The following is a 13873-nucleotide window of genomic DNA, read 5'->3' on the forward strand; positions in this document are numbered from 1 at the left end:
AATAAATCCACCAGTATTGAAGAAGAACTCCAGCCACATACCTTTCTGGCAGCTGTCTCTGTAAGCTTGGTTCACACATACAAAGATGTCCTGTCCTGTCAGTTTTTGACAGTTGGCATCAGTTTTATATGTGTTTATATGTAAGTGTTCATACATATATCTGTACATTTCCGGTCCGGGACTATCAGTTTTGTATGTGATGGTTGTGTTCATACATAAAACATGTATATCTCTGGTCTTGTCCAGTTCTGTCAGTTTTGTATCAGTTTTCTATGGCTGTGTTCATACATAAAATGTGTACATTTCCAGGTCAGTCAGGTAAAACTGACAGAAAACTGATGCAAAACTGACAGGGCAGTACTGGACTGGACTGGAAATGTGCAGATTTATGTGTGAACCAAGCCTAACAGCTTGCATGAAGAGATAATCCATTGTCAGACATTACGCGGGTACAAGTTGCACTTCCACATAGTGGCTTCCTGCAGGTTCATTTGAACAATTAACGATGGACTTCTGTGAGAGCTTTCAGCTGATCAGCCATATAGGATGTGATGCAAGAAACTCTGGTAAAGTTGGCATGCGCAAGGAGTGCACAGTAATTTTACCATTACTAGCACAAGGGGAGCATCATCTGTTAATCCTCAGCATCATTTGCATTACTGCAGCAATGTGCGTGCTGCCATGGTAATGATTGTCACGTTGCAAGTTACTATAGCAATACGCGCATAAAACCGATGACGCACATGGCTCTAAGGCTTCACAGCCAGTGCTCCCACTGCACTAGTAATGGTAAAATTGACCACTAACCTCCCTGCACATGCCAACTTTACTGGAGTTTACTGCATCAGGACCATAGAGTTAAAGGACATTACCTAGGGATGGTCAGAATTGGTGAATTCCAAATTTGCTAAAATTCAGAAATGATGCTTTGAATTCAACATGGAATTCCAAATAAATGTTGAATTTTGAAGATTCCGAGGTTGCATTGGGAAATCACGAAATTGTCATTTATTTTGTATATATTTTAAATATGATTAGATGATAAGTGTGAATTTGTGAAAATATTTTAATTTTGTGAAAATAGATCATAATATCACCTTGTTTCACATAAACAATTTTCACTATTTGTGCGAAAAAGAGTAATTTTGATTATCTTTCAGAATTTAGATGTTGGACTTCCATTAATTCCAATCCGTTCAGATTGAAATTGCAAAATTCTAATGCGGACATTGGAAAGTTCAGAACTCCACCAATTTTATGTGCTCATATCTTGTCACAACCAGAAAGTGCAGCACGATATGGGTAACTGCCAGGCAGTCTTTTTATGCAACTTGTTTAGTGGCTGCTGGGAAAATACATATCATAGTTTCATCCTGACCTGACTTATCTTGCTATAAAACAGAGAGTGACTGGATGACAGCAAAGCAAATCTCAGTTGTATAAGGTTAGCTTTAGGCTAATTGCAATCTTGTTGCAGTGCGATTGTCCTGTGTAAGGGGATGCTGCCGCAGGACATTCGCACTGCGCCATTTTGTCTTTTAGTCACTTTGGGGCAGAGTGCACTGACAGGGTGATTAGCCCCACCCCCCGCTCAGTGACATGTTCCCTGATAGACAAGACGTATGTCACTGAAGTTTGAATGATCGGTGCATATGTGCCACACCGCTACCACAGCATAGATTGTTGCTGTGCCATTGACTAATGCAATGGTGTGCCAAGTGGTGCCACTCATACCACTCAGCAATGCACTGCAGAGTCTGCGTTGCCTCTGCGTGGCCGGAAGCACTTCCGTCACACCACGGGTACGGTGGCCAGTCTCATAGAGACTAATGGCCAGTGCAACAAACTGTGGCATGGGAGAGTACCATGACGCAAATAACTGCGGTGTGTGTGAGAGGGGCATTAAAGCAAACCTGTAATTTTTTTTAAAAAGTCACAGTAGGAGGAACCCTCTAGATGCTCCAGAGCCTTCCCTGATCCTCCGCAACTCCTCTCTGTGTACAAGCATGGCTTGCGTCTGTGCAGTCGCATGGAGTCAATCATGCAGGAAAATAAAGCTGTGTACAAGAGACGTCATGCTGGACAGACCCAGGCCATTGTCAAAAATAGTTTAGAGTGGCAGAGCGCAAAAGGGGCATAGGGAGACCAGGGAAGCCTCTGGACCATCCAAAGCCTTCCCCGTACAGATGCTGAAGTAAGTATGTAACTTTTTTATTTTTAAGGTTACAGATACCCTTTAAGCCTCTGTTTGGGGATAGAATTAGCTTGTTTAGAACCCCCATGACCCTGGTATCCATGTTTTATAATTACAGCTCTGTGTGTTCCTTCTGAGGTTTTACAATACAAGCAATGCCAAGACGTTGAGTTTGGTGCTTGCGGAATAACATGTTATTAACTTCAGGTATTACAGCGTGTGTACTGACAAACACAAGCATCTTAATTCCTTCCAAATGTACTGCAGCCAATGTATTGTTGCATAATCTGCAGGCTCTGCTAGCTTAACAGTTCCCATTCTTTGTTCAGCTCAGTGAAAGCCTACAGCCAGATCAGCAAATTCTTAGCTGGCGATGGATATGCTTTCTGGAAACAACCACTCACTTCTTACAGTCTCTAAGCAACATCAAGTTATAATTTAAAAAATAAAATACAATGGGGAGGGGGGGAGGTGACCAGAACTGAGTAGTTACAAATGTTACTCTTGTTTACAAAAAGACATGTAAATCTGTTATAGAAAGGCAAAACTCTTGTTGAAAAAATGTATATAGTATGTAGCAATGCTACAGAATGCTATTTTGTCTTTTATTGTTATTACCCCAAAAATTCTGTTTGTAACCAACTATGATTTTTCAGACGCAGCAGATGATGTAAGATGCTTGTTGCAATCAGGACAGCACTGGTGACTGATGCACTGTATCATCTCCATGCACACATTCAGGCTCATCATTTGTACAGATGTTGTACCACTTTCAGTTCAGGTGCTCAGTCAGCTCATCTACTTTACACAGTAGACATGCTAGATATGGAGGTAGACATGCTAGATATGGAAAAACAATTGTCATTGTTTTGAAAGCCTACCTCCTGGCAAAAATAATATAAACTTAATTTGTGAGGAGAAAATGTAATAATTGCCTTCCTAGGAAGGTTTACTCATGTCCCTGTGGCTCTGCTTCTCTGTATCTGGGTATTTTGTCTCCTGGTGCAGCGGTGAAGTCTGCAGAGAGTGTCTCCATCCAGTGAAGTCTAAAAGAAGAGAACCATGTCCTTTTAGATACAGCACCACACAAGTAATATATTCCAAATGTAACAATTTATTATATTATAATGACAATCACTATAGAACATGTTAAAATTAATTAAAATATATCATGCTGCCTGTAATGATCAATCAAATATACCATACATCAATCAATGAATAAAGAACGCACCATCATATGATAAGTACAGTAGTGTATTATACTCTGAGGTGCTCAATACAGAGCTACCCCAGGTAATTGAACCCGGGTTCAGTGTTTATGCCTAAACAGTGAAGAAAAACCTGTAAGGAAGAAAAGTGAACACACAGTGCAAATATAACCATCAATATGATGCAAAACAACCAAAGGATGCAATATGATCAATGTGTCTAACACTAACAATAGTGCAAATATCAGTGATATGGCTCAAGGCTGTGACTATGATACCGTATGCTGTGTGGCTGAACAAAGTATAGAAGGCAAAAATACTTAGCCGGATGGGCGCAATGACAGGCAGCAGAGGGAAGAGAAGGCCCCAGGCGGATGTCTCCACCGGTTCCGCGGCAACCGACGCCGCTTTATCAAGAGAGAGGGGGACTCCTGTAGCCATAATGGCGACGAACGCCAAGTTAAATAGTGAGCAGAGCGGTGTCACGTGATTGCGCGACGTACGCGCATCACGCGCGCCGCTCAACCAATAGATGCTAGGTAGGCGGGGCAGAGGGCGGAAGAGCACAGAGGACGCTACGCTGGAGCGCAAACCAGGAAGTAAGTATGACGTGAATGGTCACACATCAACCATTGTGTAACAATACAAGACAGCGCTATCCAATAACAGTTAAAGCCGGCGGTGTCACGTGGTCGCATGACGTGCGCGCACCACGCGCACCGCTCAGCCAATGGGGGTTGAACAGGCAGGACAGAGGGCAAAAGAGTACAATAGACTCCACGCTGGAGCGCAAATAGGAAGTAGGTATGACATGAGCCAGTCACTCGGCACACAGCACACCACAGGGCAGTGCCATCAAGCGACAGCGCATAAATAAAGCCCAATAATCAATCCCTGCATAAATAAAGCCATATCACCAATCCCTGCACGTATAAAACCCTATCTAGTGACACATATACAGTGACATTATACAATAATATGATATATGATGATCTATAGAATAAACATAGCATCAATAGTCACCTAAAAGAGGGCAAAATTCAAACCACTAAATCATAGTAAATCGCAAGGTTAGGGTCCTGATAGGCCCATATATAGTCCACAAGTTCACGCAAAGTTCGTAATATGCCCCCACAAGTTCTAAATGGGGCACAAAAAACTATCTTGAGCATGATCATATTCAGTCCATGATGTCCATGCAGCATCATAGTAATTCCCAATGTACAAAAATTTTTTTTTAAAAAAGACAATTCAATCCTCAAACCAGGGTCCACAAAGAAAGCGAAGAAGGGGGGGGGGGGGGCCACAAGAGCCACCACCAGCACAGTTGGAGACAGTGACACATCCATCAGAGCAAATGAGTCCATAGTCCAAATGTGATAAATTGGTGATGGTACAATAATGGAAGTCCCAGGCATAATTAAAAGTCCAAGGTTGCCAGATCAGCACAGTAGTCCAATAAGGGTCCATTTGCATTACACAACGTCGTAACATCATGATATTATTAATGATATGAGTGTATATTGACACAATTGTGTCCATCAAAGTCCCATCTGAAAAACAAATAGAACAAACATAAGCTACCATATCAGATACATTAGAGGAAGCCAGTGAAATCGATCTCCTCATTCAACCCACATGGAGCCTTGGTATTTAGTACATAAATCCATCTTGCCTCTTTTTGTAACAATTGCTTAACTATATCACCTCCTCTAACTGTGGACTTGACCTGCTCTAAACCGTAGACTTGACGCAGCAGATGATGTAAGATGCTTGTTGCAATCAGGACAGCACTGGTGACTGATGCACTGTATCATCTCCATGCACACATTCAGGCTCATCATTTGTACAGATGTTGTACCACTTTCAGTTCAGGTGCTCAGTCAGCTCATCTACTTTACACAGTAGACATGCTAGATATGGAGGTAGACATGCTAGATATGGAAAAACAATTGTCATTGTTTTGAAAGCCTACCTCCTGGCAAAAATAATATAAACTTAATTTGTGAGGAGAAAATGTAATAATTGCCTTCCTAGGAAGGTTTACTCATGTCCCTGTGGCTCTGCTTCTCTGTATCTGGGTATTTTGTCTCCTGGTGCAGCGGTGAAGTCTGCAGAGAGTGTCTCCATCCAGTGAAGTCTGCTGTCCCACTCCCTCCAGTCACTGCTCTAGTAAGAGAGTAACATCCCTGGCAGTTAACGCTGCCTGAGTACCAGAAGGCATGACTGGTGGAATCTCTATTGCAGTGACATTGCCACTGGGTGACAAGCGAGCTGGTGAAGAAAGAAGAGATGCAGCCTGGACCAGAGGAAGCCTCCCTGGGGAGATGAGTATCCCTGTGTTAGTAATCCTTCATGCTGGGCTACTGACGGATAAAACTATTCATCCCCTGAAGTTGTACCTACAGTGGGGAACTGCTTTCATCCTCCATCTCCCCTCTCCAAGAACAGATCAATCTCTTCAACAGAGAACCGAGCAGTGTCTCTGTACAGTGATCACAAATAACACAGACAACTATTAGAGTTGCAGTGTTCTCCCCAGAATTTTTTTCCAGCCGGGTGGCATGAAAAAGTAGCCGGGTGGGGCGAGATGAGAGAATGCAGGATCAGTGCTTCTGTGCACAACTCTGCTTACAGCATAGGAGGAGGTGAGCTGATGACAGCCGGGTGCTCACCAAAACTAGCCGGGTGGAGCACCCGGGTAAAAGAGCCTGGGTAGAACACTGCAGTTGTGCACACAGAATATATATCTTTCCAGACACACCTTCTGACAAATACCGTATTTTGCGGAATATAAGACGCTCCGGCATATAAGACGCACCTAGATTTAGAAGGCAAAAATCAGGAAAAAAAAAATAAACCTAGGTGCGTCTATGGTGCAGGGGTGTCTTATGGACCTTTAAACCCCCCAAAACTGTATCTATCTAAGCTGAACTGCCCATCTACACTAAATCCTGCTACACTACACTTCACTTACCCCTGCTGCCCCCACCAACTACACTACACTACACTAACTAACCCCTGCAGCCAACCCAAACTACACTACACTTCACTAACTAACCCCTGCAGCCAACCCAAACTACACTACACTTCACTAACTAACCCCTGCAGAAACCCAAACTACACTACACTTCACTAACTAACCCCTGCAGCCAACCCAAACTACACTACACTTCACTAACTAACCCCTGCAGCCAACCCAAACTACACTACACTTCACTAACTAACCCCTGCAGAAACCCAAACTACACTACACTACACTTCATTAACTAACCCCTGCAGGCAACCCAAACTACACTACACTAACTAAATCCTGCACCCAACACAAACTACACTACACTTTGCCCCTGCAGCATCTCACCTGATCCTGCTGCCGCGATCCTGTCCTCCTCCGCCTGACTGCCGCCATCCAAGAGTCATCCGAGGGTCCCAGCTGTGGTCATCTGAGGGTCCCAGCCATTCCATCCAGAATCCCGGCTCTTCAGTGTCCCAGCAGCCAGATCGTCTTCACTGCAGACAGCAGCCATGCGGTAATCACGCGCTGCTGCCCCGCCGACATCCTCCATGGTAACGGCGTCCTCTTCTTAGTTACAGTGCCCCCTTCTGTGTGATGAGCGGCGCATGTGCCGGGGTCACGCATGACGTCAGGCGCACATGCGCCGCTCATCACACAGAAGGGGGCACTGCAACTAGGAAGAGGACGCATGGCTGGGACCCTCAGATGACCACAGCTGGGACCCTCGGATGACCCTTGGATGGCGGCAGTCAGGCGGAGGAGGACAGGATCACGGCGGCAGGATCCGGTAAGTATGTTTTGGGGCCTAAATACCGTACCTTTAGAATATAAGACGCACCCACTTTCCCCCCCTAGTTTTGGGGAAGAAAAAGTGCGTCTTATATTCCGAAAAATACGGTAATTGTTAAAAATGGTAATACAATTTATTTCTTCATTGAGTTGCAGATTAGCTCATGGTGAACGAGGACTCCTAGGAGTGTGTAAGGGAGCAAAAACCCTCTTACTAAAATGTTATACAAAACAGAAATTTGCCTACTTAAAACAGAAGATATTTGGGATTATTCAGGTTGGTGTGAGCTCTGACATGTTCTGCAATGCATCACTGCTGAATACTCAAATCATCCCTTTAATGTCCCCAATAGCTAAACACACCTCAAGATCCGCTGGAATGCAATGATGTGTCAGCTTGTTAATTGTACAGAGACACAATAATCCAACATGCATACAGACTGTTGGTTGGTCAGCATCAGTGCATGGCAAGGATTCATATGGCTCTATGGGGTAGCACTTGAAACACCCAGAGGTACAGATTACCCAGCAATCTCATGGTGAACTAGAACCCCTACGAGTGTGTAAGGGGCTAAAGGGTACCAAAAAGCCCTCTTACTAAAATGTTATGCAAAACAGACATTTGCCTTCTTAGAACAGAAGATATTGAGTTGTTAACACATTTTCTTTGTTTATTTGTTTTTAAGAAGCAGATTCCATATTATTATTTTCCATATAGGACTATGTTATGTAGAAATTGATAGCAATCCCCGCATTCTCAGATCCACAGGTTCTAATAATCTAGTCATACCCAGAGTCCACTTGGAAACTTTTGGTCCCAGAGCCTTCTGTCATGCTGCCCCTACGTTTTGGAACTCCTTACCTCAACAGATCAGGACAGCTCCATCCCTGGACGTGTTTGAATCCAGACTGAAAACCCACCTGTTCAGTTTGTCATTTGCAGAAATATAACTTTTGTTGTGTGAATACTTCATCCTACTACCAATTACTGAATCTGAGAGAGCCTAAGCGCTTTGAGTCCTATGGGAGAAAAGCGCTATAGAAATGTTATTGTATTGTATTGTTGTATTTGTTTGCTTCACTGCTGTAAGTATCTGTTTTATAAGTTACATACTGTTTTCTGTAGATTCTGGTGGTTTCGTGCAGAGAAGAGCTTCTACTGGTCCTTTCATGATGTCTTTCTCTAACAATGGCCTCAATTCATTAAGCAGTTTAGACTAGTCTACATATGGTTTTTAGTCTACTGATGGTTTGGTGTAATGTTTAGGCCTGTTTTTACAGTCCTGACCAAAAGTTTTGAGACTGTCAAAAATATTGGAAATTAGAAAAGTTGGTGCTTAAGTTTTTATAATAGCAATTTGCATATACTCCAGAAAGTTATGAAGAGTGTTCAGATGAATTGCATAGTTCTTCTTTGCTATGCAAATTAACTGAAAAAAACCTTTCCACTGCATTTCATTGCTGTCATTAAAGGACCTGCTGAGATAATTTCAGTAATTGTCTTGTTAATTCACGTGAGAATGTTGACGAGCACAAAGCTGGAGATCATTATGTCAGGCTGATTGGGTTAGAATGGCAGACTTGACATGTTAAAAGGAGAATGATGCTTGAAATCATTGATCTTCCATTGTTAACCATGGTGACCAGCAAAGAAACGCATGCAGCCATCATTGCATTACATTAAAATGGCTTCACAGTCAAGGCTATTGTGGTTACTAAGATTGCGCCTTAAAGGAGTCATCAGGCAACGGAAAGTAAAATGAGTGGTACTTACCGGGGGCTTCCTCCAGCTCCAAGCTCCCAGGATGTCCCTCGCCGCAGCTCTCCCCGCAGCCGTTCGCCGCAGGTCCGTCCCGGTCTCCGGCCCCGTTGCCTGATGACTCCTTTAATCAACAATTTATAGAATCATCAAGAACTTCAAGGAAAGAGGTTCAATTCTTGTTAAGAAGGCTTCAGGGCGTCCAAGAAAGTCCAGCGAGCACCAGCATCGTCTCCTAAAGAGGATTCAGCTGCGGGATCAGAGTGCAACCAGTGCCGAGGTTGCTCAGGAATGGCAGCAGGCAGGTGTGAGTGCATCTGCACGCATAGTGAGAAGAAGACATTTGGAAAATTGGCCTGGTGTCAAGGAGGGCAGCAAAGAAGCCACTTCTCTCATAAAAACATCAGGGACAGATTGATCTTCTGCAGAAAGTATGGTGAATGGACTGCTGAGGACTGGTGCAAAGTCATATTCTCCGATGAAGCCCCTTTCCGATTGTTTGGGGCATCTGGAAAAAGTCTTGTCAGGAGAAGAAAAGGTGAGCGCTACCATCAGTCCTGTGTCATGCCAACAGTAAAGCATCCTAAAACCATTCATGCGTAGGGTTGCTTCTCATCCAAGGGAGTGGGCTCACTCACAATTTTGCCAAAAAACACAGCCATTAATAAAGAATGGTACCAAAACAACCTCCAACAGCAATGTCTTCCTACAATCCAATAACAGTTTGGTGAAGAACAATGCATTTTCCAGCACGATGGAGCACCGTGTCATAAGGCAAAAGTGATAACTAAGTGACTCGGGGACCAAAACATTGAAATTTTGGGTCCATGGCCTAGAAACTCCCCAGATCTTAACCTGCCTGGCGTTCTATTAAGATCGCCAGGCAGGCTGCGGGAGGGTTTTTTTTTAATTAAAAAAAAACTATTTCATGCAGCCAACTGAAAGTTGGCTGCATGAAAGCCCACTAGAGGGCGCTCCGGAGGCGTTCTTCCGATCGCCTCCGGCGCCCAGAATAAACAAGGAAGGCCGCAATGAGCGGCCTTCCTTGTTTTGCTTACATCGTCGCCATAGCGACGAGCGGAGTGACGTCATCGACGTCAGCCGACGTCCTGACGTCAGCCGCCTCCGATCCAGCCCTTAGCGCTGGCCGGAACTTTTTGTTCCGGCTACGCTGGGCTCAGGCGGCTGGGGGGACCCTCTTTCGCCGCTGCTCGCGGCGGCGATCAGGCAGCACACGCGGCTGGCAAAGTGCCGGCTGCGTGTGCTGCTTTTTATTTGAGCCAAATCGGCCCAGCAGGGCCTGAGCGGCAGGCTCCGGCGGTACTGGACGAGCTGAGCTCGTCCAGACCGCCCAGCAGGTTAATCCCATTGAGAGCTTGTGGTCATTCCTCAAGAGGCGGAGGACAAACAAAAACCAACTACCTGAGAAACTTAAAGAAGTGATTATGAAAGAATGGGTTGCTATCAGTCAGGATTTGGCCCAGAAGTTGATTGAAAGCATGCCCAGTCGAATTGCAGAGGTCCTGAAAAAGAAGGGCCAACACTGCAAATACTGACTTTTTGCATAAATTTCATGTAATTGTTAATAAAAGCCTTTGCAACGTATGAAGTGCTTATAATTATTTCAGTACATCACATAAACAACTGAAACAAAGATCTAAAAGCAGTTTAGCAGCAAACTTTGTGAAAACTAATATTTTGTTATAATATGTCTCATAACTTTTGGCCAGGACTGTAGACCTGGTCTAACATTCAGTAATTACACAATTCACAAAGGCAAACAAGGAGTAACCACGCCCACTTTTTCTGACAGAGATTAAACCAGCTGATTTCTGTCAGTAAAGTAATTCTGTGAGGTATTTTAGATGTGAGGATGGAACCTTTTGAATTAATTATGCAGGAGTTTAATTGTATGCAGAGGAGAGCTCATCAGAGGAGAAGGATGTCAGTCATAGCTACTTGTTTGTGAATTGCTTCTTTTGATAATTTCCCCTGCTTTACTGACCTAATTACCAAATGTTTTAAACCAGGTCTAAAAACAGGTCAAAAACATTGGGTAATAGTGAATTCCCCTTTGATGCAACTGACCAAACCATCAGTAGACTAAAAACTCAGTAGACTAGTCTAAACTGCTTAGTGAAGTGAGGTCATTGTGTACCACATACAACTTGTACCATATATTTTCCATGTACTGCTTAGCATTGCTGATAATTGTGCATGTTCTTTTATAGGCTATCTGCCATTACACTGTGCTGCAGCATGGGGTCAGCTGGAGGTGATCAAGACTCTTGTAGACCTAGGAGGTGATATCCTACTTCTAAATTTTCGGGGTGAAAAAGCCTGTGATATTGCTGCCAGATACAACAAATCAGATTGCGTTCAATTCCTCCAGTGGGCTGGTAAGTGATAATCCTGCAATTTATGGGAATATGGGAAGTAGTTGCATAGCACACGTTCCATTCGGATCTTCTAAGGCTATGGCTGGTTTCATATACAGTGATGTTTTAAAAATGTTCATATGTTTATATGAATGTGAACTAAAACATCATCCGATTTACAAACACATTTTAAGAGTACAAAAAGAAAATCTACTTTTCTAGTTTTAGAAATTTAAAAAAAAAAATCTATTCTGACATGTATATAATATATAATTATTGTGCAGCAATAACTGCAACTACCTACTGTAGTAACATGATCAGTCCTGCACCTCGACTTGTTTTAGGTCACATTCATATAAAAAAATATAGAAAGTGTTTGTCTCAAAAGACAACTCAAGCCTAAAGCTCAGCATGCCAAGTAGGGAACTGCCAGTATTTAAAAGCAAATGATAATGGCAGCGTCCATATTCCTCTCACGTCAGGTTCCCTTTAAAAATAAATGTTACACCAGCAGGTGGCAATGCAACCTTACAGAAGTTTTTATTCTTCTTAGGGACGGGCCGAGGCAGAGGCAAGAGAGGCTCCAGCCTCAGAGCGCAGTGTAGGAGGGGGGGCACAACTCACTCAGCTATCATTCTCCTTTTGTGTTTGAACAAGAGAGAAATAAGAAAAGGGGATACATGGCAGTGACTGCAAGCCAGATGACAAGAAATTAAGGTGCTGGGGTAGTTGGGAGCCCTGGGGTGCCTCTTAGGGCTCGTTCAGACTATGCACGCTGCCGTGCGCATTTTGGACATAGACAGCCCTTCTACTGCCGTTCCCATCATATGCGCTGCCCAGCAGTGCGATGCGCTATCGCACTGCTGCATGCATTTTTGGGAATCGCCGGGCAGATCCCATTCACTGTAGTGAATGGGATTTGCAGCGCATAGTAGCGCAGATGGTGTGCGATCGTACGTGTTGCGTTCCGATCACACAGCCATCTGCGCTAAATGATGTGAAGCAGGCCTTAGTCTAATAGCAATCAGTGTGTGATGGCTGGGGTGGCTGGGATGGAGGGGCGCACTTTGGTGTCTCAGCCTTGGGTGCTGGAGGACCTTGTCCCGGCTCTGATTCTTCTTTACTCTAAACCTAAAGAAATAGACACCACTATGTGACAGCTCAAGATGATAGATAGATAGATAGATAGATAGATAGATAGATAGATAGATAGATAGATAGATAGATGCTGGTGTACATGGACTCTTGACTTTAGAACTATGTTAAAAACAGTAAAACATTACAGCAACCAAGAGTACAATAACTCCAGCCTTCTACTGCAGACAGGGAGCTAAAGGTGGCAGACAAAGTTTACTTTCATCATGTCTATCATGTGATAACTGTTTATTGGCTGAAAAACAGCACATGCTGCTAATGTACTTACCCATGAGACAGACTGCATGTCAAAAACTTGAAATCCAAAGGTCTAATATGTTAATACATAATAACAGTCCACCTTGTCTGCCATCTCTGTTATCTGTTACCTTCCACAGAAATAGTAATAATGCTAACTAACATTTGTATTGCACTTTTTTTCATGTCAGACTCAATGCGCTTAAAAGCTGCAGCAACTAAGGGGCCTGCTCAGTAAGTCACCCTACAGTGTTAGGGAGTCTTGCCCAAGGACTCCTTACATGCGTACTGAACAGGAATAACAGAGATTTGAACCCTGGTCTCCTATGTCAGAGGGGGTTCCCTTAACCATACACTATCCAGTGTCTAAAACTGTTCTACCTTAACTTGATTTTAATGACAAAAGAGAGTAAAATTATGTTGGAGTTTTCCCGTAGTTGGCTATCAGAATTTTTTTATATTTCCAAAATGTATGTGACCATTTCCTCATTTTCATTTTTTCCCGTTTTATAATTTGGGAATTCACACTCTCACCAACTCATCTGACTCCAAGAGGCTGGTTTCAAATAAGGCACCAACTTCACTATAAAGGTGGCCATACATCAGGCGACTTGGGGTCGATCGACCAGGGGCGTAGCAATAGCCATAGCAGCTGCTATGGGGCCCTGGAGAAGAGGTGGTACTTACTGTATTCACAATTAACTTTCTTGCGTTCCCCACCCTCAAACTTTGATCTATGTGCAGTGTTAAATGCATTAGAATGTACATTTTCCAATTAACTCATCACCATAGGGTAGGGACAGGTGGGATTGCTTAAGAGTGCCTCCATCTGAGGGCCCCATAAAAGTCTTGCTGTGGGGCCCCATGATCTCTAGTTACGCCACTGCGATCGACCATCCGATTCGTTTATTATAATCGAATTGTATGAAAATCGGTGCTGCCAAGTGCATGCCCAACTGACAATGTGACCAATTTTGGGACGAAAATTGGTCGCATTGTCGATTGTGCATGCTGCAAGATGTTGGTCCGACTTGCTCAATCAGGCGCACGGTGGGAAGGGCATGCAATTTCACGACAATCGATGAACACGACGAAACCCCCGGTGCTGCCCCCCCTAATGAAAACTGTCCCCCCCGG

The 13873-nt window shown here is 43.7% G+C and overlaps 1 protein-coding gene across 1 annotated transcript in view; it reads left to right on the forward strand.

Moving 5' to 3' along the window:
• The window catches only part of ANKRD45 (ankyrin repeat domain 45), a 74782-nt gene that overhangs the window by 17375 nt on the left and 43534 nt on the right, over positions 1–13873 (forward strand). Inside the window, exon 3 of the mRNA XM_068239881.1 lies at positions 11198–11365. Within this exon, the coding sequence (XP_068095982.1) occupies positions 11198–11365 (168 nt within the window). The remainder of the gene's footprint in view (positions 1–11197; positions 11366–13873) is intronic.

Source organism: Hyperolius riggenbachi, chromosome 6 (assembly GCF_040937935.1).
Source record: "Hyperolius riggenbachi isolate aHypRig1 chromosome 6, aHypRig1.pri, whole genome shotgun sequence".
NCBI lineage: Eukaryota > Metazoa > Chordata > Amphibia > Anura > Hyperoliidae > Hyperolius > Hyperolius riggenbachi.